This window comes from Glycine soja, chromosome 7 (assembly GCF_004193775.1).
Source record: "Glycine soja cultivar W05 chromosome 7, ASM419377v2, whole genome shotgun sequence".
NCBI lineage: Eukaryota > Viridiplantae > Streptophyta > Magnoliopsida > Fabales > Fabaceae > Glycine > Glycine soja.
Window position 1 is genome coordinate 27,246,514 of NC_041008.1, and position 25,363 is coordinate 27,271,876.

The 25,363-nt window shown below is 36.3% G+C and overlaps 2 protein-coding genes and 1 pseudogene across 2 annotated transcripts; 1 reads left to right on the forward strand and 2 right to left on the reverse strand.

The window, feature by feature from the left end:
• Positions 1-6,235: 6,235 nt before the first annotated feature.
• LOC114420538 lies at positions 6,236-11,081 on the reverse strand. Its single transcript, XM_028386407.1, has 6 exons — positions 11,037-11,081; positions 10,634-10,684; positions 9,489-9,593; positions 8,021-8,072; positions 6,545-6,615; positions 6,236-6,448 (listed from the first exon to the last, which is right to left on the reverse strand). The coding sequence occupies exons 1-6, from the start codon at positions 11,079-11,081 to the stop codon at positions 6,236-6,238; spliced, it is 537 nt and encodes a 178-aa protein (XP_028242208.1).
• A 3,255-nt stretch (positions 11,082-14,336) lies between these two features.
• LOC114420539 lies at positions 14,337-14,981 on the forward strand. Its single transcript, XM_028386408.1, has one exon. It carries the CDS (start codon positions 14,337-14,339, stop codon positions 14,979-14,981), a length of 645 nt encoding a protein of 214 aa, XP_028242209.1.
• Positions 14,982-24,184: 9,203 nt separating this feature from the next.
• LOC114420817 lies at positions 24,185-24,257 on the reverse strand (annotated as a pseudogene).
• Between the last annotated feature and the right edge of the window lie 1,106 nt (positions 24,258-25,363).

The following is a 25,363-nucleotide window of genomic DNA, read 5'->3' on the forward strand; positions in this document are numbered from 1 at the left end:
TGATTGACTGGTTACCCTTCTCCCCTTTGCAGCCCTTTTCATCATTTCCTTTACTACATTCACTTCTATTGGCTCCTTCCTTTCCTACCTGCCACACGTGCAGTTGTTACAACTGAAATTCTTGTCCCTACTGCCCTAGTAACTGTAATGATACTCTCTTCTGAAAAATCTCCATTTCTTCAATGTGAAGGTTTGGGTAAATGCCTTGCAACTGCTCACAACTTCTATGGGGTCTCATTTGTGTTTCAAGGTTTTTGTTTTTTTTTTCCGGGTTGAGACCAGGACTCTTGAGGAAGTGGAAGAAGTGTTACATTATTCATCTCAAACGAAGACTTCTTTGACTCGAATAATGTTGGACAATATGGTTGTGCCTCTACCAAATGGGGATTTGGACATATCTATGCTAAAAGAAGTTGTGCAGTTGATCAATGGGAGATATGAGACCGAGGTATTCACCACTAAATTTGCTCAGTTTAATCTTTACAATATATTTTGGATTATTTGTTAGACTAAATGGTGCAGAATATTTTGGTACTGGTTTTATATTTTTTATTTCTATTATTATTTTGTTGAGAAACTAACACGTCTACTCAGTTGTCTCATCATCTCAAGAGGTAGATGGCAATTTGCTCAGCGTTATGTGAAGTCCAAAATTATGGGTGTGAAATATATGGTTTGATATGTTTTAATCACAATGGTTTAGTATGAGATTATTTCCCTTATTATTCATTATTTAGTTTCCTAATTTTGTAAACCTCCTTCATTATAAATAAGAGTATTTCATGTGGTTTGATGATAACAACACACAATAGTAAATAATTCTTACAATGTCTCAGAATCAAATTATTCTCGACAGAGGACCTATTCCCTAGTGGACCTTTATGCTTTGTGCCCTTCTTTTGCTTTCTCCTTTCTTCTATGCGCCAAACAGTACACATGCGCCACCACTCTCCGGTGTATGTGCATCATGCCCTTTTTTAGCTAACGATACTGCAAACAAACTCACCAGACATTCGGCGACCATGCCGTCATCCTCCTCTTCCTCTATCTACCCTATTTTGCTTTGTTTGGCCTTGTTTAGGTTCTGTTTGGCCTTGTTTCGATATGTTTCATGGCCTCTACCGACCCTTCTTCAGAACCCGCTTCCGCAATGATGTCCACCAATGTCCCTCGCACAAACACATTTTTGTGTGTGGTCACTGTTGGGCCTATTTGGCAACTAGTGCACCACCCTCTTGTCGGTTTGCATCAGTGACCTTTTAAGAATGTCCCGTCGTCCACGTGTATAGCCAACTAACACACTGTCGTAGCAACCCCACATAGGTCCCTTTTCTGGCGAGAGAAGTTCACGCACATGATACGTGATGCATCTCTAGCGAGCGTTACATTGGAACCACATCCTTTTGCCTCAGGGCGTGCTTTATTCATGGGTGAACAATACCTGTCACCACTACGAGCCTTCGTTGGCTGCAGCCGAGGTTTTTCGGCACAACCACACGAGTGGAACCATCTTTATTTTTGTTTATGTGGGGTTTACAATATTTGTAACAAGCTTACTTCATATGACATATATGCTCCAGCTTGAGGAGGAATGCAATATATGATTTGATATGTTTTAATTATAGCAGTTTAGTATGGGATTATTTCCCTTATTACTCATTATTTAGTTTCCTTATTTTGTAAACCTCTTTCATTATAAATTAGTGTATTTTGCTAACAATACACAAAAGTAAATAATTCTTACAATTGGTTTACTCTTTAATGTTGGTCTTGGTCCTTCTGCCTTGAGGTCATTATTATGGGTTCATGGCTCGTGCAGTGAAATATATTGTTTTAGTTGTCATCAGCTTGCTATGTCATATTCCCTTTTCCTTTGGCTCGTGCAGTGAAAGATATTGTTTTGGTTGTTATCAGCTTGCTATGTCATATTCCCTTTTCCTTTGGACTAGGTTTTTTTTCTTGCATTATTGTGATGCTTAGTAACTTGGGCCACTTAATAATTTCAAAATCCATGATGTGGATATCATTAATTTGGATGAGGATGACTTTAGATACTAATTTCTTGTGTAATTTTTGTGATGCCAGGCATTAGACAATGTCACACTAGATATTGTGCATAAAATTGGGCAAAGCAGAGTGACCTACATTTCTAGGTAAACTTTAAGTTTGGAAGTTCCACTTCCGTTGCACTTCAGAGAATCTGGTGACTCATGCGTACGCACGGGCCAGTTGATTTTTTATTTTTTTTATTACATAATAGGAATAAAATGAAATATAGTGTGGAACAACAAAGAAACTTACTATTTATAATAATATTGCGCTTGAAACTACAAAATATTGACGGTAAATGCTAATTTCTATAATCCATTTGCATATCATTTTCTTTCCCTTCCACTTTACTGTCAAATATACATATGTCAACCTAGCTACTTCCATAAAGTAAACATGCAAAACAAAGGAATGATTCTTAACATCATTAATCCGAACAAACTTTTGAAGACTCTTCGGATCAGCAAAAAATGGCTACTACCAGTGTCAAATAAAAAATCCAGGGAAAAATCCTTCAATTTGAAATTTGAACTTCTGCTCACATGACATTTAAATGATTTTTTTACTTAAAGCAACGAAGACATCATGCTTGGGATCATGCAAAATGTATTGAAACATAACAATAGCCAATTTTTGTCTGTAAGAAGAAGCATTGTTAACAGTACATAATTTGGATTCATTGGTCAATGAAAAGAACTATAAACAAATGTTGATATCAATTAACTATACCTTTCAATTGGTCCTTCAAGGATGAACTTGTCACCAAAATGTATGACCTGCTTACAATAAATCATTCCTTCATATGTTATCCTCATAATGACATTAAACAAAGAAAGTAAGAAAAATCAGTAAAAGCTCAATTAATTATGTACAGCTCTTCAAGCATTAGACTATAGGTTATTTTCAGTTAAAAATATTAAGTCCGTCTAACCTTAGAATTCTTCTGGTGAGGTATTAGAGCAATGACTTTGGATTAGGACACTCGTGGTTCAGAGTGCAAACATCCTGAGGGTAGACACATTTAGTCCCATCATCATTTGTAAGCTCTCCTTCTAAGCAAGAGTTTGATAGCATCTGAAGGCTATTGTCTCTAATCAGTTCAATGGCCTCATGAAGGTAAGTGTATGTTTTGAAAGTGACTATTTTGGGTAATTTTTTTCACAAATACTCCTTACTTGATTTTAGGTTTATTTGTTAAGTTACTTTGCGAGCTTTTTTTAATTGCAATATAGGCTTAAAATTAAATTCATAAGTGAATTATAAAGAAAGTTAATATTTATAATTAATTAATTGTTCAAAGTACATCATTGAAAAACATTTCTAAAAAATTGTAAACTACAAAAGGTAGTTTAATCAGTGGTACTATCATCCCAGTCCTTTTGTCTTCTAATTGCCAATTTATTTTCTTTCTTAATCCTTTTTATTTATTCTCTGATTAGGAAATAAATTAAGAAACTATAGAAGAACAGAGCCTACATAATAACAATAATAATAACAATAACAATAATAATAACAATAATAATAATAATAACATAAGCATACACACGAGTCGTTTGTAAATTTTTTCGCATGTATTTTTATTTGTTTTGCAAAGCAGAAATAAAATGAAAGTTAATATGCAAATAAAAATTGATTAAACATTGGTAATATATTTACATAGTTGAAAAATTGTTTATGAAAGCAAGAAAGATAGACAATATTATCTTCTCTGACTTTAATCAATGTCACTGTCATCCCAGTTTTTTTTTTTGCAGTGGATGATAATTTTCCATATTTTATTCCTACGTCTGTAATAGAAGGAGACCTTATCGCCGTGGTAGAAATCACTCTCCGCAAAGAATTGATACCATGGTTGTACAACATATCTGTGCCCAATTCCAATGTGAAGGACCACAACATTCCACTGCAATGGAAGTCCAAATCTTCTACGTGCATACACAGGGTCGTTTCCTTAGTCAGTTAGCAAGTGTGATTTTTTGTTGCAAGACAGATATAAAAGGAAACACACTCTTGAAGCAAAAAAGGCTTAATACTTATAATAAAGTTGATGTTCAAACTACAAAACATTGTTTGTAAAATTAAGAAAATACAAATAAAATTTACTTGGTATCACTAAGCCAATATCTAAATTTTATCGTAACTCTTGTAGTAAAATGTAACTTCATCTACATGACAACGACGTTCCATTGCAGATGAGGGTCAAATCTTCTTTGAATTGTCATATGCCGGCCGCAGACATCAAGATGCGGCAAGAAGCTGGAAGTTTCTATAGATAAAATGTAAATTAGATAAACATTTAAATAAGAATTTGAATAAGAAAGTATAATTAGTTAATTGTGAAAGGTAGAATGAATAAATGTATAAAATTAGAAAATAATAGAAAAGGAAATGAATACGAGAGAGAAAGTTATGAAAAATATAAATTAAAATGTAATATTTATTGGAATGTTTATGACATTGAATATTTATGTATCTTCTCTAAATAATTAAATCCTTTAAAATTAAAGAAGTATACCTCACTTTAGCTATAGTGTTTAAAGTTATAACAGAACAAAAACAATTTAAACTCATAAACTTGGATGTTATTTACAAAAGTCACATTCCAAAAAAGATGAAATTAAAAATTTCTATTTAGAGGAACAAAAAATACTTAGCATCATTTGGGTCTTTTAATCATCCCAATATAGCTCCTTTCTAATCATCTCAATGCATCATTCTATATTGTGTTAAAAACATTTTCCTCATGAAAACAAAAACATTTCCCCTTAACAAAAATAATTTAAGAATTATACAATTATAGGTTCTTCCTAAAATTAATCGATAAGTATGTTAAAAATATAAATAAAAGCCTTATTTCTTCAAAAAAATTCCAAAGCAAAACCAATGAAAGAAAAAGGAAAAAATAACACTAAATTTAAGAAAAAACTAAATTGTTCATTTTCTATTTTTTTATCCCACCTGTATGAAATCATTTTCAAAGATACGTTCTAAAATTAATTTAAGAAACTATTTTAAGAGATTGCAACTGTACAATTAAAATGCGAGTAAATAATGATACTAAAAGCAATTGCCGAGCATGAATTAAAGAACAATACTAAAAACATATGCGAAAAAACACCAATGCATGTTTGGCATGTGATATTCAAGTTAATAATGTGTATTAAATTTGTTTGGGCTTGTAATATATAAAAAATGGTTTGGGTAGAATTATTTAAAAAAATAAACGCGATCAAGCATAAAAAAAGAATAGACTTCGTTCGTCACTTTTAACATTTTGATGAGATTAAACAAATTCAACATCATCATCATGTACGATGATGCCTTTGGAGTGCATTTACATTTATTAAGGTCAATTTGAATGATGTCACAATTTTTATTATGGATTTTTTTTATCTCGGAATGATGATAGAAGATTTGAAATGGAAAGAAAGGGAAATCTCCAGAATAAATGTACTTATTTATAGGCTTAGAGTTCCAGCAAAAAAAATTTACAGGCTTAGAGGGAAAACAAAAGCTTTTGACATAATATTAATAAAGAAGATTTAATAACCAAAAACTAATACGTTTAATTTCACAAAAACTATTTTTTTGTTTTTTTTTCTTACACAATCAAAGTAACTCCTTGTACCACTAATATTTTATTTTATATTATAAACTTCTCTCATCTTCATTTACATTTATTGTTTTTTTTTTCATTTCCATAAATGGATTGTTGCAGCTAATATGAAGATTTCTTTTCTTTATGAGATGATATAATGATTTCTAGAGAACACATTCATGTCAAGTCACACAATAGAAGCTCATCAGAATTTCTTGAATTCATATCAAGCTTTAGGACTCTCCCACGAGTGCAAAAACATCAGAGAAATTTATTTAAGTTGACTGTACATTGTTATTTTGAGAACAAAGCTTCTTATTCTACACTTAGTACAAAATTTCAAAATTTGTTTTTTTTTACCTTGAAATTGAAATCACTTTGATTTCAAAGTGACAAAAGAAAAAGTCTCATAACAACTCTGGTTATTTATTTAGCAAGCATTAGTTTTTTTTTTTTTGCAAACCCTCATTTTGTCAATACTCATACGAATTTGAGCAAGGTAATGATACCATATGAAAATTTATGGAAATATTAATCAACATATCTGTGAGCAGAGTTTAGAGTAAAAGAAGGGAATAATCAAGGGGGTCAAAGCTTCAGTAAGAGATCTGAAACATTGATAGAATTCTCTATAATGTCAATGCAGGATCCTATAGATTTTCCCATTGATAAGGCCTCAGCAACCTTCCCTCGAGCTGCTTCATGCCTCCACAAGACCAAGACCGTGTTTAGCAAAGGCCATCTAACATGAGAATCTGCCTTCTTCTGTGTGAAGCCTAGGCCCTTGAGCAATAAATCCAACTGTCTACAATTAAGAAAATCACAATTAGTAATGGCAATGCCATGTGAGCTTTCCAAATGTTTTCACTAAGTAAGTAAGTAAAAAGTTGCATAAACCTTTCTTATGTCATCTAGACCTCCTTCAGAAAATCCATATATAAGATACTCAGTGGACACCCCAGCCAATGCTATACATGAAAATTTGTTCAACGTCTAATAACAAAACAAAAAAGGTTGGCACATAACTAAAATTTCATGTGTAGAATGTTGATTAAAGCAAACTTATAAGCAGTGTAAACTTATAAGCAAACTTATAAGCTGTGTAAATGTGAAAAAACATAATGTTTTTTTTTTCCTAGTGGATCATTGCTTGTAAAATATTAAAGGTCTTCATATCCTTGCCAATCTCCATTGACAGCTTTTCATGTTGTACGCCAATCTTTGTTTTAGTTGTCATGAGAATCAGTTTCCTAAGGGGTGCTAATATATTCTTGTGGTATTGTCTCCTTGCATTTCTAATATGTAGAAATATTCTACAGGAAAGACTAAGTCATTCACTTAGCATAATGTCTTCTACAATTCCTACTCGGATTGCAGTGCTTCAGTGTTGGCTAGTTGAATGGTCACTCTTGTTGCTTGTAGCGGCCCAAGGTTTAGAGAATAGAAAATAGACATATGCATATGTAACATTTACAGAAACTCCAAGATTGATCATGCATGGCATTATTAGACTCAAAATTGCATATGGTGAACATTGCTAGATATTTACATTTTGGAGGCAGAGATCGATGTTGAAAGTATTGTTACATTTTTAACTCCTCCAGCCTCTTTTCATTTTATTTTTTTGCACAGCAAATGAAAGAGATATATTAGCAAGTGAAAAGGTTCTGCCACAAGAAGTGTCAAAACCCTTCACAAAATTACACAATAAAAGCACAAGTTTGGTGATGAAACAACCAAACTCATAAAAGGTCTCGATGTAGCCATGCTGCCCTTGCAGGATACAAAACAAAGACTCACCCTCTGTAATCTATATTCCCGATTAACTACTGCTACATAATTGCAGTTTTTCCATTGGCATCTACCTTAGATGGAGTAAACAATTGAGGGTATCTATACACCATACATATAACGATGGATCAAACTCTTTGATGAAAGCTTTACTCCAGCTCCACGCCCTGTAACATCATAAATCCCAGATTGGCTCTGAATCACAGTTAGCTTGATTAAAAATTATCTCATCCCAGATTACCTCTTTGATGTTATCACTTTTCAATAAAATATTAAAACATTTATTCTAATTTTATCATATGATAAATAATGTTTTCTTAGAAGACTTAATAATATATTTATTGAAGTTAAGAAAAAAAATAAAGATATTTTGGTAAAATTATTCCCTAGTAAATAGTAATTCTATTGGAATATTTATGTTCTCAGTCTGTCTAAAAGAATATTAAACATCATTGATTTTGGAATGAAAGGAGGAGTAACGTTACAATAAGAAGTTCCTATGTTAGGTCATGTTTGAAGACCACAAATGAATTAGACTATTATACTCATCATCAATTAGAAGCTAGCGCCATGGCCATGTACCTTGCCAGAACATGCCAGGCAGGTAGTCACTGGCAGTGAATTTATAAAGAACCTACACTCAATAACTCAAGATAATCAAGCAGTTTAATGAGCTAAAAACATGTATTCAATCAATTAGATTATTGATAATGGAGTCACTCAACCTAAACTGCTACACAAAAACTTTGTCATATAGGTAAATTGTGACAAAGGTCAAAGCCAGGTTGCTAGGACAAACAAAGCTTCTAATTGATATAAGATAAAATGAATACAATAAACATATACATATATAGCAGGGTGAAAAATGTTGTCGACTTCTTTCTAAGCCAAATGGTTATTTGAACAATGCCCTTACTTAGGGACATGGCCGTTTGCTTCTTCTTCCCTTTTTTCTTCAGAGATAGTTTTAGCAATCGTAAAGCTAGGCTGATTTGTTGAAGACATGAGCCTAGCCCACATTCTATAAGTAATTACCACTTTGTTCTGTCCCTCAGTGATTCTCTGCATAACAAAGCAACCAACATAATGCTTCTAAATTATATAGTTTCCTACTCAAAATTACAACTTCATTCACCCAATCATAAACTTGAATACTCCACATCTATGCTCTATTGCATACCTAATAAAAGGAATAGCCAAAACATATAAACAACTGCTAATTCCTTTGGTAGATAAGAATTGCTAAACCTTGATAAGTTTGCTTTGGAAGTTCTGAAGGGTCAACCACAACTATTTTTTCTCTTATAATTAAGTAAATATGTTTGTTAGTTTTAGTTATGAAAGAGCATTTGAGCCTGCTGCTTTCACTCTTTAACAACAATTTGGTTGGTTCCAAGCTCAAAAATTATTATAAATATATATGCACGTACTTTTTCTTTCATTTTATTTATACTTTGATTTTGTTTTTTCAATGTCATTCTCTCTTTACTTTGTATCGCATTGTTTATTACATTTATCACTTTTTTTCACTTTTTTTTATTTCCCTCTCTCCCTCTTATTTAATTTGCACAAAAATAAAAGGACATCCTTTTGGGATGAGGAACAAAACAAAAGCAGCAGAACATACCAAAATTTTGGAAGGCTCTACTCCTTAACTCCTTTCAAAACCCATCATCCCAAATGTAATAAAAGTAACTTTATAAATAAAAACCTAAATGAAATGGCTGAACAGAAAACCCTTGGAAGTGATAAACATTAGCAAAACTACAAATGTGCAGGCTTCAGGAGATGGAGGCTACAGGGGAGGGGGGGACATGTCAGCAATAGAAAAACTCACATGAAATAGCTGAGTGCTTTCTTTACTCGTGAACCCCCTTCTCCATATAATTCATTCCATTGTAAAAGCTCAGTCTTATTTACTGATTCAGAAGAAACACTTGCACATACTTGATTCAATATAATGTAGGAAGTAACATATTACTAAAAACGAAAAGCGAAAGAGCTCAAAGGATTGGAGAGGACTTTGCTTAAATGAAATTTCATTTCATACATGCTGATGAGCATATTTAAAGTATTCTATGTTTAAATCTCTAACGTCCCCACTGCTGCATAATGTTGGAGCTGGTAGCCCTTCTGCTAGAGCAGCAGCACGTTCCTATCATGCATCAAACACATTAAGCATACATTAGCTCCTTTCAATCATAAACCCACCTATTTTGTAAAGGATACAATAATTCCCCTTCATTAAAATTACTGGCTAACAACTTAATAAAAAATGAGTTCAAAATCCAAGATCATCGAGAAATAAAGAACTCTCCAAGTCTATTGTTGCTTTGTCTCAACCAAGGTCATAAGTTTAGAGCGTAATTTTCAACACATGCAAATAGCATGTAGACTTTATGGAAAGATTTATGCACGCAACCCAACTATAAGTTACCATCAAAAGCAATGACAAACCCATAGATACCAAGCATAACACTAACATAAAAAAGAGACACCTTTTTTTCCTTTTCTAATATCTCTATAATAGGCCGATGTGTTGCAGTTACACACAAATTTTGCAATATAAGGGCAAGCATCAAGTATTGAATAATAGTAACATTAATTTCAAAGAATAAAGTAACAGGAAAAAGAACACCAACAACCCGTCCAAGGTTTTTGAACATCAATTTTATCAAAAGAACTCAAGGTTATTACAAATGCACCGTCTCTATCCTCTTCTTCAGGACATTTAAATCTGCATCTATGCTGGTGAATCTCCTTGTTGATTATTGATCATGGTTATTACAAATAATGAGCCGAATAATGCAAAAGAAAACCTATTTAAAAAAAACACTATTGTATAGTATAATACCTGAAAGAGAATAAGAGATTAAATAATGAAATTGAACTTTAAGATAAGATGGGAGAGAAACAACAACCATATCACTCTGAACCTTAACTTAGGCCTTGTTAATTACAATATATGATGACTGACTAATGATTCTCTAATGAAACAAAAATAAAATAAAATGACCCAATATACTCCAGAGCAAGTTGTTGTGTAATGTTGTTCCAAAATAGAGGCATATATCATTATGATATTATGTTGACCAATGACCACAAATGCAAGAAATTAAAAACTCAAGTTGTGACCAAAACAACTCATAGGATACCAATATTTCCAATCTCTAATGCAAGCATCATGATCCAAACAGCGAAAAGAAGTTCAAGTTCATTGCAACGAATATTCTCAATGACAAAAACCTGCATGATAGATTAGATTTCATTAGAAAATATAGATGTTGGGTACATAAGTTGAATGAGGCTGGGAGACTACTGGGCCAATGTCCTGGCATAATACAACACATGAGCATACCATTCAATGCTATTGCGACCCAAAGAAAAATACCAAGAAAAATATGCAATTCCTTTACATTAAAACAAATTCCCAAAAATTTAAAAAGACTAATCAGCAACCCCAGCCCCACATAAAACCTTAAAACCAAGCTTGTGTTCAGCAAGGAAAGAGAATATATATATATATATATATATATATATATATATATATATAACATATTTCAAACAAAGTAGCAAATAAAAGATGAATGGTTGCAACCTCATCAACTTGTTTGCTGTTACTTTCATCCTCGTGGTGATCCATATTCGTATTTGGTGCTCACAAAACAAGCCTCTGTGCAGCAGCAACAATAACACGAATTAGCAAACATTAGGGTTCAACGCGAGAAAGAAACTTCGTTTTACCACACCCAAGAATACACGAAGAAAGCGGCAATCAAATCAGTGAAACGTAGTAGCGTTAAAAAGCAAAACAACACAGGCATGAAATTAAGGGAGGAAAAAAAACGAAAAAAAAGATGGAAATTACCGAAGTGAAGGTCGAGAAATTCGGCGCGGCGCAATTGGAGAAAAGATGGGAGAATGGAAGATTGGAGAGTGGTGAGATGAAGGCAGAGGAAAAATCTCATCTCTCTATGGCACACGTCTGAGATGAAGGCAGAGGAAAAATCTCATCTCTTTGTGGCATGTGTCAACAAATGAAGCAAGCACAAAATGCACCTGTCAACCAACGAAGCAAGGCCAAAATGACGTGGAGCAACCAAAGCCTGAAGCGGAAATGCCCGAAAACAACACCAACTGGTGAGAGTGTTCCAAGTGGTTTTGTGAGATCCTCGTGCAGAGACCAAAGCGAGCAGCAAATGATGAAGAAGAAGAGAGAATGCATTGCGAAAACCGGGTGGCTTCAGCATTCCGGGGAAATTTCAATTTTCGAAAAAAAGAAAGAGAAAGAGATAAACAGAGGAAAGAGAAAGATTTAGGATTTGAGACAGATTATCAAGCAAAATTAAACAGAAGTTGAAATCCACCAGTTTGAGAATGATACGTGGAGTTGGCAGCAGAAAAAAAGTTCAAAGCAAGACACATGGCAGCGAGGTGGCACAAAATCAAGCAAAGTTGGAGGGGTATAAAATGTGCAAAAAGCCAAGAAATTGGGCACATGTCAACAACTGGAGCATGGGCACAATAGCCTTTTCCATATACATCTCATTTATAAGACTTAGTATAAATGTATATTTTCTTATATTTTTCATTAATCTTATGTTAGATATTTTACAGTTTTTATCATTTTAATTTTTCAGTTTACAATTTTTTCTTTCTATTTTCCAATTTTTTATTATTGGGTCCACAGGCTAGTTCATTAGCATTAGCCTGTCCAATTTTACAAACAAGGCAAAAATGTGGTGGCAATTGCTTTCTGTACCTCCGGATTTGCTTCCTACACCCCATTTCAGAATGCAATTTACATAAGTACATTCTGGATTAGCCACTCCCGAATGTAAGCATTTGCTACATTTTGGAAAGGCTAATCCTGAATTTAAACAGATTAGGCTTTCCAGAAGGTTAAAAAGGTGCAAGAAGCAATTAAGGAGTTTCTGGAAGCAATTGCCAAATGTGGTCCATTTAATAAGAAGCTAGCTTGGTTTGATCTATTTAAATACAGAGCAAAAAGGATCAAATTGACCCGTACACCAACCCATGACTAAAACCTACAATTTTTTTTTTGCAATGACTAAAATATTTTTTTTTTCTTTCATATTTACAGGAACTAGAATGATATTTAAGCCTAGTATAAATAATACATGGCGTATAACTCTTAAAACAATGGTAGCCAATGCGTTAACCATTATCCTGTTTTTATAAATTACTACTATCTTCTTCTGCACCATGTTACTTGGGGGATTCCTTTTCTTGCTTCTTTTAAGTCAATGATTATGAGGTTTTTTTTTCTTTTCTATTTTGGTAGAGCATGGTTGAAATTTTTTTAAGAAACTCCCATATAGTACTATTTTTTGAGAATGTTACCATGCTTGCTTACTAACTATTAAGGGGTCTAGATCAGTTTGTTGAGTAGGATGTGTTGAATTACGGCACTACAGTTTCCGTCCACAATGATGTTGTCACTATGGATGTACTTGTTAAGGCTGAAGTTGGAAAAATCATAGACTGTGGATTAGAACGGAGAGAGCATAACAGAGGCAAAAAACAGAGCAAGGAAGCTAAAAAACCTCAGCTTTCAAGAAGATCTTAGGTTTAAGAGTAATATCTAGGTTCCTACAGGTGGAGGAGACATCCCCACCATTGTGTAATCTATTATTTTCTTCTTAAACCCTCATCTTGTAGCTGAAAGTTGCTGCCTTGTGATGGAAAGCTAAGTATCTCTGCTGGAGAATTCTACTGGAACTTGATGTAAAGTCTTAACTATCTATTTAAAGTTGTTTTATGTGTTCATTGCTTTTATCTACACTTAATTATTGCATGCTTTTGGTTTGATCACCCACTGGTGTGTAAAGTTAGGATTTTTAGCATTGGAAAATGTATTAATCCTTAGAACTGTATAGAGTAGGGCTAGATAACTGCATTGCTATACATAGAGTGTAGGGTTTTAGTTTTTGATATGCTGTGATTGTAATGTTGTTCGATTAGGCTAAGTTCGACGAGACATCCGAGAACGAGGTTTAATTAGAATTAGTCCATTCATGCGAGGAATCGGTGTTTGGTATTTTAGTCCTCAGCATAGAACGTAGAAATAATGTTAAATAGAGAAAAATATTTTAATTACATCAAGCATTTAGTAGAAGGACCCAACATTTTAATCATCTATTTTCTCTCCCATTTTGATAAGCGTATTTGTAGTTCTTTTAGATTTACAACACATACATTTTTGTTTTAATTCTATTTACATGGGTTTATATCAAAGCCTGCTTGTTGAATGAAACTTCACCAAATGAAACAAGTTCCTTGAGTTCGATACTCGGTTTCTTACCGTTTTACTATTACTTTAACGACTCGATACACTTTCCGATAAAGTTTGGAACTGTCCTAGAGTTTGAACAAAGTTTTTGGCTCCGTTGCCGAGGAACTTCTTTCCATTTGGGAAGTCTAGTTCAGTTGGTAGGCATTAATTCTTTATTCTTCAATTATTTGTTTTTGTGAATATATAGTTAGTGTAGAATTTGTTTTTCTCTTGAATTGGTTAACCACTATTCTTGCTAGTGTTTTGTATGCACCGTAGATCTTCTGCAGGTGATTTAGTTGATTTGGACTTGGAGATTGAAGCTACTTGCAGAAGAAACAACGCAGAACGACGGAGAAAAATCTTGCAAGAAAGGGAAGTACCAATTCTAGAGGAGCCTTGTTCATCAGAGTCATCTTCTATTTACATGGCTTTATATGAAAGCCTGCATGAAGAACTAAGAGTGAGCTGGCTTGTGAAAAGAAAAGAAAGGCTAGTCCAGCTAAAGGGAGAGAGGTGCCATATCCCTTGGTACCCTTAAAGAAAGACAAGGAGCAACACCTAGCTCAGTTCCTTGATATCTTCAAGAAATTGGAGATTACTATGTCCTTTGGAGAGGCCTTACAACAGATGCCACTCTACTCAAAGTTCCTGAAAGATTTGCTAACCAAAAAGAGCAAGTACATACATAGTGAAACCATTGTTATGGAGGGGAATTGTAGTGTAGTAATTCAACGGATCCTTCCACCAAAGCACAAAGATGCTGGAAGTCTCACTATACCATGCTCTATTGGTGATGTGTCTGTTGGCAAAACTCTCATTGACTTGGGAGCTAGTATAAATTTAATGTCACTCTCTATGTGCAGGAGGTTAGGAGAGTTGGAAATTATGCCAACCATGATGACACTTCAATTAGCAGATCGTTTTGCTACCAGATCCTATGGAGTTATTGAGGATGTTTTGGTTCGAGTAAAGCATTTCACTTTCCCAGTTGATTTCATTGTAATGGACATCGAAGAGGGCTCTAAAATCCATTTGATCTTGGGACGTCCTTTCATGTTAACTGCCAGCTGTGTGGTAGATATGGGAAAGAAGAAGCTGGAGATGGGTATTGATAATCAGAAGATCAGCTTCGACTTATTTGAGGAAGAAAAGCTGTTGTTGGACCAAAATGTCTGTTATGTGATGGATGAAGTTGAGGAGGAGCAGGATTTGAAGGTTGGAACCAAGTTTAACCCTGATCCATAAAGTAAGATGCGTCAAGCTAATGACACTAAACAAGCGCTTGCTAGGAGGTAACCCAGTCCTTTTTAATTCTATGTTTACTGCATTTAGTTTGGGAATACTTGTTGTGATTGTTTGAATGATTAATCAGCATATTTTACATTGAAAATGGGGTTGATCAAGCTTCTCTAGAAGTTGTGGATGAAAACACTTAGAAAAAAAAAATTCCGTCATCCACTCGCTCAGCGCGCCACGTGCGCTAAGCGAATGATCCTTCACGTGTTGAGCGAGTCACTTCTCGCGCTAAGCGCATTAACCCTTGTTCATTGGCTGAAGAGGTCTCACTGAGCGAGCCCTGTGCGCTAAGGCCAAAAACTTATCTGGAATTTCATCTTTTAAAATTTGGCTAAGCAAGTCATCTCGCTAAGCGCACAACTACATCTCGCTAAGTGCCCACGGTGCGCTAAGCGCAATTCCTTCTCTGTTGGACCTTATTTTGAATTGCGCCTAGCGGGTCAGCCACTAAGCCCAAATCCCTCTCGGGTTTGGAATTGCGCTAAGCAAGAGCCACTCACTAAGCCAGCCCCACTACTGCATCAGGAATCATTTTATTCGCTAAGCCGGGCCATGGCCCGCTAAGCGAGAGTTGCAAACCAATCAGAGCTGCAGAACTCGCTAAGCGCGACCCTTCGCGCTAAGCCTAACTTTTTCTCTGGAATGCCATATTTTCGAATTGGGCGAAGCGAGTCTACCTGCTAAGCGCGTGAGCTTGAATTCTGAAAACTCAAAAGTCATTGAGTGCTCGCTTAGCGAGTGACCTGCGCTAAGCGAGGCAGCCGAAACTGCCAACAATAAGGCTTAACTCCCTTAGGCAGTTTCCTTTATGCATTCACTTCTCATTTTACCTTAGCATTTGTACCTTGCACTCTCTGCATTGTGCATTCATCCTCCTCTGCTTTTGTTGCTTCCTGTGCATTAATCTTCTCCATATCCAAGTAAGTATTCCTCATTTTTCTACTTTTAAATTTTTGTTCTGAACCTTAGGATAGAAGACTACTATAGCTATTTAAAGTTTTGATTTTGTGTTGGATGTTATTGCTGTTAGGTTAGTTGTTAGTAAGCATGCTGTTAGGGGTTTTATTTCATGCACAATGTACATAATTTTACTGTGTTTTGATTAGGTTTTGAGGCCTAATAGGGGCCTGTGTTGAGAGGCTGAGAAGCCCCAATTTTTCTGGAATTTTCAATGATCTTGCTAAGCGAGCCTGCTCGTTAAGCGAGTTCATCAATTTCTATTGATTTTTTGGGTTTTTGGATGAACTCGCTTAGCCGGCCCTGTCCCGCTAAGCGTGTTCATCATTTTTGTGCATATGTTGAAAGTTCGTATGAACTCGCTAAGCCACTGCACTTGGGCTTAGTGAGTATTTAAATTTCCAGTTTTTATTTTTATTTTCAGTTGGTATGAACTCGCTTAGCTAGCATGCTGCGCTTAGCGAGTTAGTTTGTTAGGACAAACTCTTAGAGTCTTTTTGTCTTCTGTTGGTGGCTAAGTGAGTCCTTTCGCTAAGCCACTCAGCCCTGTTGGCTGAATAAGCCTGGGCTAAGCGAGTCAATCTCGCTAAGCCCAAGGCATTTTTGTTTTTCTGTGATTTTGTGCATGCGCTAAGCGAGCCCTGCTCGCTAAGCGCAATTTCTTCTCTGTTTTATTTATTTTTGGAATTGGGCTTAGCAAGCCTGCTCACTAAGCCAATTATGTTCCAGAGGTCTGTGTGGGCTAAGCGCCTACTGGCACTAAGCCTGTTTAGTGGGTCGCGCTAAGCGAGCTTGTCTCACTAAGCGCAATTAGCTCTCTGTTAGAGAATAAGGCTTAGCAAGCCATGTTCGCTTAACCACTGTGTTGTTTCAACTAAGCGAGTGTGTCTCACTTAGCTAGAGTCTTTGTTTTTGTGTTGTCGTGCTAAGCGCGCCTTGTGCGCTAAGCGAGTCAGTCTCGCTAAGCACCTAGTGTACTTTTCAGTTTTATTTTTTTGTTTTCAGTTGAAATAAAAACCTTTCTAACTTGATTCTTGTGCTCCTTTTTTGATGCAGATGGCTTCCAGGAAGAGGAAATCCACAGCCTCCCAACCTCGGGAACTCTATGATACCACCCGGTTTGTTTTCGAGGTTGCTTGGGAGTGTTATTCTCAGAACATTCACTCCTGGAACATCCTTCCAGAGAGGAACATTAACCTCTTCGTGACTGAGTACGATGAGTTCAGGCGAGAGCTCATCCGGCGGAACTGGCATAAGGCGCTGACACAGCATATGGATGGGCACATCGATGTGGCCCTAGTTAAAGAATTTTACTTGAACCTGTATGATCCAGAAGATAAATCACCAAAACAGATTCGAGTCAGAGGGAAGCTAATAAATTTTGAAGCTGCGTTGTTGAATGCTTTCTGGGAAACACCACCAGTCATTCTGCCAGGGGAGCAGTACCCCTCATATTCTATTTTCTGTAGGGCGTGGACACACCCTCAGGAGCTTGCCTCCAAGCTTTGTATTCTAGGACATGGATTTGTTCTTAATGTTGAAGGAGCGCCCTGGAGGCTCCTGAGGAAGGACTTGACTACCTTGGCCAAGACATGGAGTGTGCTCTCATACTCCAACCTCGCCCCCACCTCTCACACGTCTGATTTTAATATGGACAGGGCGAGGTTAGTCTATGGGCCGGTTATGAAGATGGACATGGACGTGGGCTTCCTCATTTCACACCAGATGTCACAGATGGCCAAGTTCAACTCCTGCAGGCTTGGTTTTCCTGCATTGATTTCAGCATTGTGCATAGCCAGAGGAGTCATCTCAGATTCTCTGACTTTCGAGTTCCTCAGCCTTGCCATTAATTTGGCATACATTAAGAAGAACTGCTAGAACCTGGACGATCTCATGATCAAATTTCCAGGGACTCGCAAGGCACAGGCTCGAGGATCTGAGGTTCCATCTTCAGCTGCTCCTCCTGCTTCTGCTTCCTCTGCACCTGCTCCTTCTCCGGCTTTAGCCCCTTCTACTTCAGCACCACCACTTCCTCCTACTTATTCTCATTCACCAGCTTCGTTTGCTCCATCATCATCATGCCAGTGCCAATGCTCCAAGGTCACCATTCCTATGTTGCAAAGCATCCACCGTGGCTTATGCCTGGTGATGCAGAGTATGCATGACTCGACTCAACATTGGCCTTTTATCAGCATGGATGAGTTCATGGCACAGGTGGCTTGGCCAAGAGTCCAGCCTTCTCCTTTGGGGGGAGGTGAGGCTTCCACAACCCAGGAGCCTCAGCCAGAGCCAGAGGTTGCTCATGAGGCCACTCTACATGCTACTTCACCTATCGTAGAGGTCTCTGAGGGTGAAGAAGGTGCCGAGGACACTGATTATGCAGCAGATCTTCAGGCGGCATAGAGTACCTGGGATCCTTGGCCTACAGCAGCACATGAGACACCACAACCAGCCCAGGATACTCCTTCTTTACCTTATGGCGAGCCTGCACCAGCTCAGGACGAGCCTACTGCTGCTCCGGATGATTGTTGATAGGATTTTCATTTATTTTTCTGCTTTAGATACATTTTATTTTCAGTTTATGTTTTTAGTACAGTTTTTATGTTTAGTTATTTAGTTAGAAAATTTTGAAAGCTCGTTGAACAGTTTGCATTTTTATTATTATTGCAGTGGTTTGATTTGATTTAAAAATCTTGTGTTTGTTGAATGAATTGGATTGATCAATGGCATGAATTGAGTGAATTGTACTGCGTAGATCATATGCTTTGAATAAGTATTCAGTAATTAGAAGAGAAAGAACATGGATTAGATACATGGTTGAAAATGTTAGTTGGTTTGACAGATTGATTACGAAGGTAATCACTAGCCACAACCCGGTGAATGTGTGATCTTTAAATGTGAGAGAACGACTAACATTGGGTACTGATTTTTGCATGAATCTCTAATTACTAAATGAATGCATGAGTTTGAAGATGATGAAGGTCATGATTGACTGAAACAACTACCTAGCCAAAAAGCTTACCTTGTGCCTGAATGAATTATACTTTGCACCCATGTTGAGCTGAAAGTTTGATTGATTAACTAGAACCCTGAGCCTATAAATTGTAATCTCCATCTACCTTGTCTTAGGTTGTAGGAGAGCATCATAGTTCAAGGCAAATTTGTCCCAAATTTGGGGGAGTTTATTGGGTGACAACAATTGTGGTAAGAAGATGACAACACACACAACAAAATCAATAAGCAGCAAGTAAAAGCTACTAAAATTAAAATAAAAAAATGAATAAGAAGAAATAAATCCAAAAAATAAAAGCTAAGTGTGTGCTGTTGTCAAAGCTAAGTGCCTTAAATGAAAAAGGCATGTAATTGAAGCTGGAATAAAACAGAAAAAGGGTTGATCTAAGGATGAATGCTCTCCTAAAACTTAAGACTTTTGCATCCTAGAAAAACCACATTTTGTTTGCAGCCCAGCCTCATTACAAGCCAAGAAAAGCCCTTCGGATTCAATTTGTGTGTTTGTAACTATATGGCATGAGATGAATTGCAAAGATTGAGACTTGTGTTGGTTGTTGATTGAGAAATAGCCTTAAACACTTGTGCTTGAGAGAAACAGTGACCGTGAGGCATTGGCTTGTTGAATCTTCCTTGATATCTGTCTTGCCTGCTAGCTTATTTCACTTGTGTGCTTAATTATCATGCTGATATCTTTGAAAAGTTGCATATTTTGTGAAAAGTTGTTGATTGAAGTATTGTATGCCACTTGTGTCATGTTATTGAATGCTTGGAAACAAACACAATTTAGAATAACCGTTGTGATTTGTCACTTGAGGACAAGCAAAATTGTAAATTTGGGGGAGTTTGTTAGTCGTCATTTACGACTAACTTTTGTATAGAAAAGTGTTATAAAATGTTTGTCTTTTCCCCAATTTATGGTTCTTTTTGTAGGTTTGTACATATTTTTAGGTTTAGCTTAATTTTGTTCAGTAGAAATGCCCAACATTGTGAATTTAATGTGTTTCAACTTCAATTTCAGGTAAAAAGGATGAAATTTGTGAAGGCTAGCAGCTGGGGTCTCACTAAGTAAGGCTTGTGCGCTTAGCGAGTTGGGAGAATCTAGAGGAGAATCTGAGAAGCATCTGCACGCTCAGCGCGTCATCATCTCACTCAGTGAGACGCTTGTCTCTTCCTGCGCTAAGCGCGCCCAGCTCGGTCAGCAGATATTCACTAACTCACGCTAAGCGCGAAAATGGTGCTAAGCGAGCCTTCAAGGACAGAAAGCCCTTTTTAAGGCTGAAGTTGGAAAAATCATAGAGAGTGTGGATTACAACGGAGAAAGCATAATAGAGGGAAAAAACAGAGCAAGGAAGCTAAAAAACCTTAGCTTTCAAGAGGATCTTAGGTTTAGGAGTAATTTCTAGGTTCCTACAAGTGGAGGAGACATCCCCACCATTGTGTAATTTGTTATTTTCTTCTTAAACCCTCATCTTGTAGCTGAAAGGTTTTGCCTTGTGATGGAAAGCTAAGTATCTCTGTTGGGGAAATCTGCTGGAACTTGATGTAAAGTCTTAACTATCTATTTAAAGTTGTTTTATGTGTTCATTGCTTCTATCTGCACTTAATTATTGCATGCTTTTGGTCTGATCACCCATTGGTGTGTAAAGTTAGGATTTTTAGTATTGGAAAATGTATTAATCCTTAGAATTGGATAGAGCAGGGCTAGATAACTGCATTGCTAGACATAGAGTGCTGGGTTTTAGTTTTTGATATGCTATGATTGTAATGTTGTTCGATTAGGCTAAGTTCGACGAGATATCTGAGAACGAGGTTTAATTAGAATTAGTCCATTCACGCGAGGAATCGGTGTTTGGTATTTTAGTCCTCAGCATAGAATGTAGAAATAATGTTAAATAGAGAAAAATATTTTAATTACATCAAGCGTTTAGTAGAAGAACCCAACATTTTAATCATTTGTTTTCTCTCCCATTTTGATAAGCGTATTTGTAGTCCTTTTAGATTTACAGCACATACATCTTTGATTTAATTCTATCTACATGGCTTTATAACAATGCCTGCTTGTTGAATGAAACTTCACCAAATGAAACAAGTTCCCTGAGTTCGATACTCGATTTCTTACCATTTTATTATTACTTAAACGACTCGGTAAACTTTCCGATAAAGTTTGGGACTATCCTAGAGTTCGAACAAAGGAACCTAAGAAAGAACCACTGTCTATGGTAGGTCAGACAATGGGAACTTGGGATTAACTTGTTGATGTTGAGTTTGAAGTTGCGCCTCAACAGATACAATGGGAGCAAGCCCAAACTACTCACAAAAAGAAAAAAAAAAACTCCCACCTTCATTTGAACCTAACCCTTTAGACCCACCCAAAAAGCTAAAGAAACAACCACCCTTAGACCTTAGAACCACCCAAAAGAGGAAGGCTCCAAACTCTAAGTTTGAATCTAAATCTAGACCATCAACTAAATGACCAATCGTAAAAATCAAACACCCTTAACCTCAGCCTACACCTCCCTCACCATCTAAAACTCAATCATCCTCACCTCCAAAGAACCAAGAATCTAATGATGTGATTCTTAAAAGCCCTACACCTCAACCCTTACCCTCCCTAGACCTTCCACCTTAGACCTTTGAAGTCTCACCCAAACTAGCTTCATCTCCCTTGAGGATAACAGAAGTTGCATTTGCTAAGTCCAAGAAGTAGTCTTTGAATGAAGCACGTAAAAAGGCCAAGTTGGATGAGATACTTGAAAAGAAGGAGGCCTTTGAGTTAGAAGAAGGAGTGCTCACGTATATGAATGAACTATCTGAGGAGGAGAACAAAAAGAAATTAGTTGAAGATGCCAAGCTTGCTGCCTTGGTAGGCAAGGTATCTAGAGAAATTCAAGATGATGTTATTTTGGAATCTCTGAAGACTCTGTCTATTGAGGAAGAGCAAAGGAAGAGTGTCGAGAAGGCTACCATGATGGAGATAGATGGTGAGCCATTGCCCAAAGGTTCTATTGTTCAATCTATACATGCACAATCTGAACAAGAGAGGAAGAAAGCTCAGATGGAGGATTTGAGAAAGTTTATGGAGAAAGTTCAATCTGCAGTAGAACATGCAACTCATATTTTGTTTTTGGATGCTACTCATCGACAAGTAGAGCTAGAAGCTACCACTACTCTTGCAGACATGGGTCCTATAAAAAAGGAAGCTCTTAAAGTGGCCATGCTTCAGCCAGCTATTGAAGAAGTTCTTGTAGAAGCCGAGGATGATGTTATTGAGACAAACCTTAGAAGTACTTCTATTCGTCCAAGGCCAGTGTTTGGTGCTAATGAATAGTTCATTGTTGTTCAATTTGATATAGTAGATGAAGACATACTCAAACGTTTAGAAGAGATATATGGAGCACTAAAATTTGTCTCCATCGAAGTCATGATGGAACATCTAGATGTAAGGAAGATAATGGTGACAAGTTAAAATCCTATTAGGGTCTCAGAACTCTTTCACATGCTTGAGAAAAGATTGATGAAGCCAATTGAACAACAAGTAACAACATGAATCTTACCTTCAAGACCATTTGTTCATAAGCAACCATACACCCATGTGCATCACAATCTTCACACCAGACTGTATCATGGATTTAGAGGATACAATGTTCTGGAAATGGCAGACTTGCAATCGAGTCTGGAAGGAGAAAGGTAATATTAGGAGTCATATTCTTCATCCAGAGATGAAGAAAGTGGAGCTGGAAAAGTGATAAACTGAATTTTGATCACCTTTTTATTTGTAGTTCTAGGCCTACTGCATGCAATTAAGATACAATTTGTTGGTAGAACTCATGGCTTTTTGTTAGATTTCTAAAATAGGTGATCATGTGGCATTTGGTGAGAAAAAGAGCTCAAAACAGGCCAAAATGACAAAGTGAAGAATCTATCTGTTCATCACGGTCATTATCAGCCAGGAAGTCACCAAGGTCGTGATGGTTTGATCACAGCCCAAAGTCGGAAATAGTGAAGATCATCCAAGCCGTGATCCTTTGATCACGACCAAGCGTGGAACTGAGTACGAAAAGTCATCACAACCATGATGGGTTGATCACAGTAGTGATCAGAGTGCATTGGCAATAACTTAACCTGGGGCTATAAATAGTTTCTTTGTAGACCTTAGGAGGGAGTCTTTTATTTGTTTACAATTTTTGAGTTTTGAGAGAGCGAGAGCATTGTGTTAGAATCCTTAGCCCCAATAAAGCATGGAGATCACAATTTGGAAGGTTCCTCATCCGAATTTTCATCCTCTTGGCATGTCTACTTCTTTTTAGGATTTCTAGTTTATTAATGGCTATGAGTGGCTAGTCTCCCAAGTTCGAGGATTATGATATAACCTACCTTGAACCCTTTTCTTGATTTAATGAGATTCTCGATGTTATTCAATCAATTTATTCTCTTCCTTGCTTTCAATTTCTATTTGGAAACATATATTCTAATACATAATCAATTGCATAGTAGTGATTCTTTGCATGTAATTGGTAGCTCTAGGAAATGAGTGTTTTATACTAAACTATATGGCCAAACTGATTGGGTAATCTCTGGTAGGTTGATTAGGAAATTGATTAATCACCCTCATCAATGTACTTAATCCTTTGGTTTAAATTAATATATCAACTATCAATTGAGTATTGTTTAAAGCAAAGAGCATTATTAGGCCATTGTATTGGCTTATTGACATTGGGAAATCGACAATTAACAATTGTAAAAATCTTGTTAGCATTAGAATTAGGGGAATTGGTTAGTGTGAAATCATAATCCTTAAATATTCATCTTATCTTATCTTTCACATTATCTTGCCTGTTTAGATTCAATTTATGCATTAGATAATTACTCAACAATCACATCTTATTTCAAATTCTTCCTTCAATTGCTTTGTTACAATATAAATTATTTTGGGAACTTGATTAGTCCTTTGGTTTTGATATCAACTGAGTTACTTGTAAGGACCCCATGGTGCACTTGAGGTTGTGTGACACAATCAAACAACCCAACATCAACAAGGAGTACATAAGGATAGCTATTTTTCCCTTCTCTCTAAATGGGAAAGCGTGGGATTAGCTTAGTGAACTTCTAGAGAATAATATCACCAACTAGACCTAATGTTAGTGATTTCCTTTAAAGATGCTTCTTTGTGATAAATATCGATAAGCTTCAAGGGAATTTGTCTGAAGCATGGGAAAGATTCCAGGAGTTGCTCAAAAGTTGTCCACACCATGGGTTCAACCAGCAGAGGATAATGCACATATTTTATGGTGGAGTGCCCTCCCACAATAGGACAAGCCTTGATGCTACATGTCAAGGCAATATGATGATGAAGCCACCAATTGATGCCATCAAGATCATAGAGGACATGCGCTCCAATCCCTACAACAACTCCAAGGATAAGAGAATCATGAAGATAACAGTTAACCAAGTGGAGGATGAAACAACTACTTCTAGATTTGGACAACAAATTCAAATTGAGACTTTAATGATCAGCGCAAGAAGCGTTGATTCAATACATCTCCCAAAATGATCAGCGCATGAAGCTTGTGGAGACCCAACTTTCTTCCATACACTCTCTCTTGTCACAAAGGGCTTTTAAGACACTTCCTTCTTAAATTGAAACTAATCCAAAAAAGGAAGATGCTAAAGCTATCAAGATAAGAAGCAAAAAGGTTAAAGAGGACTTCAAGCAAAAAGAGGAGTCTACTTCAAATACCACAGAAGAGGTTCTCACTGAAGAGAGCCTGGTGCCAGACAAAGGAGTAGAGGAAAAGAAGGTACTGGGGCCTCCTTAGGTAAATATTCCTTTCCCCCAAAGGGTAAAAAATTTGAAACAAGATGAGTACTTCAAAAACTTCCTTGAAATAATGAAGAGATTGGACATCAACATTCTTTTTGTTGAGGTTATCTCATAGATCCCAAAATATGTCAAATATTTAGAAGAAATACTTTCTAATAAAACAAAGTTAGCAAATTTTGCATTTGTGGGCCTTAATGAAGAATGTTTTGTTGTTTCCTTAAGGAAGCTTCATCTGAAGCTGAAAGACCTTGGGAGTTTCACAATTTCATGCATGATAGGAGAATCTTATTTTGAAAATGCTTGTGTGATTCAGGGGCTAGCGTAAATTTGATGCCTTATTTCATTTTTTAGAAAATAGGCTGAGGGAACCTAAGCCCACTAATATCACTGTTCACCTTGTGGATCACTTAGTGGTTTATCCTGGAGGCGTGATAAAGGATGTTTTGGTTAACATACATAAATTCATCTTCCCTGCAAAATTTGTTATTTTAGACATGAAGGAAGATGAAAAAGTCCCTATCATATTAGGATGCCCTTTTCT

Bases quoted from the DNA above. Each gene is read 5' to 3' on its own strand.
- LOC114420538 (XM_028386407.1), bottom strand. From the start codon at position 11,081: ATGGATCACCACGAGGATGAAAGTAACAGCAAACAAGTTGATGAG. The intron at 9,594-10,633 runs GTTTGGATCATG...GATGCATGATAG, and splicing joins AACTTGAACTTCTTTTCGCT to GAACGTGCTGCTGCTCTAGC. The intron at 8,073-9,488 runs GTATGAAATGAA...TATTGAGTGTAG, and splicing joins TTAAATATGCTCATCAGCAT to GTTCTTTATAAATTCACTGC.
- LOC114420539 (XM_028386408.1), top strand. From the start codon at position 14,337: ATGTCCTTTGGAGAGGCCTTACAACAGATGCCACTCTACTCAAAGTTC.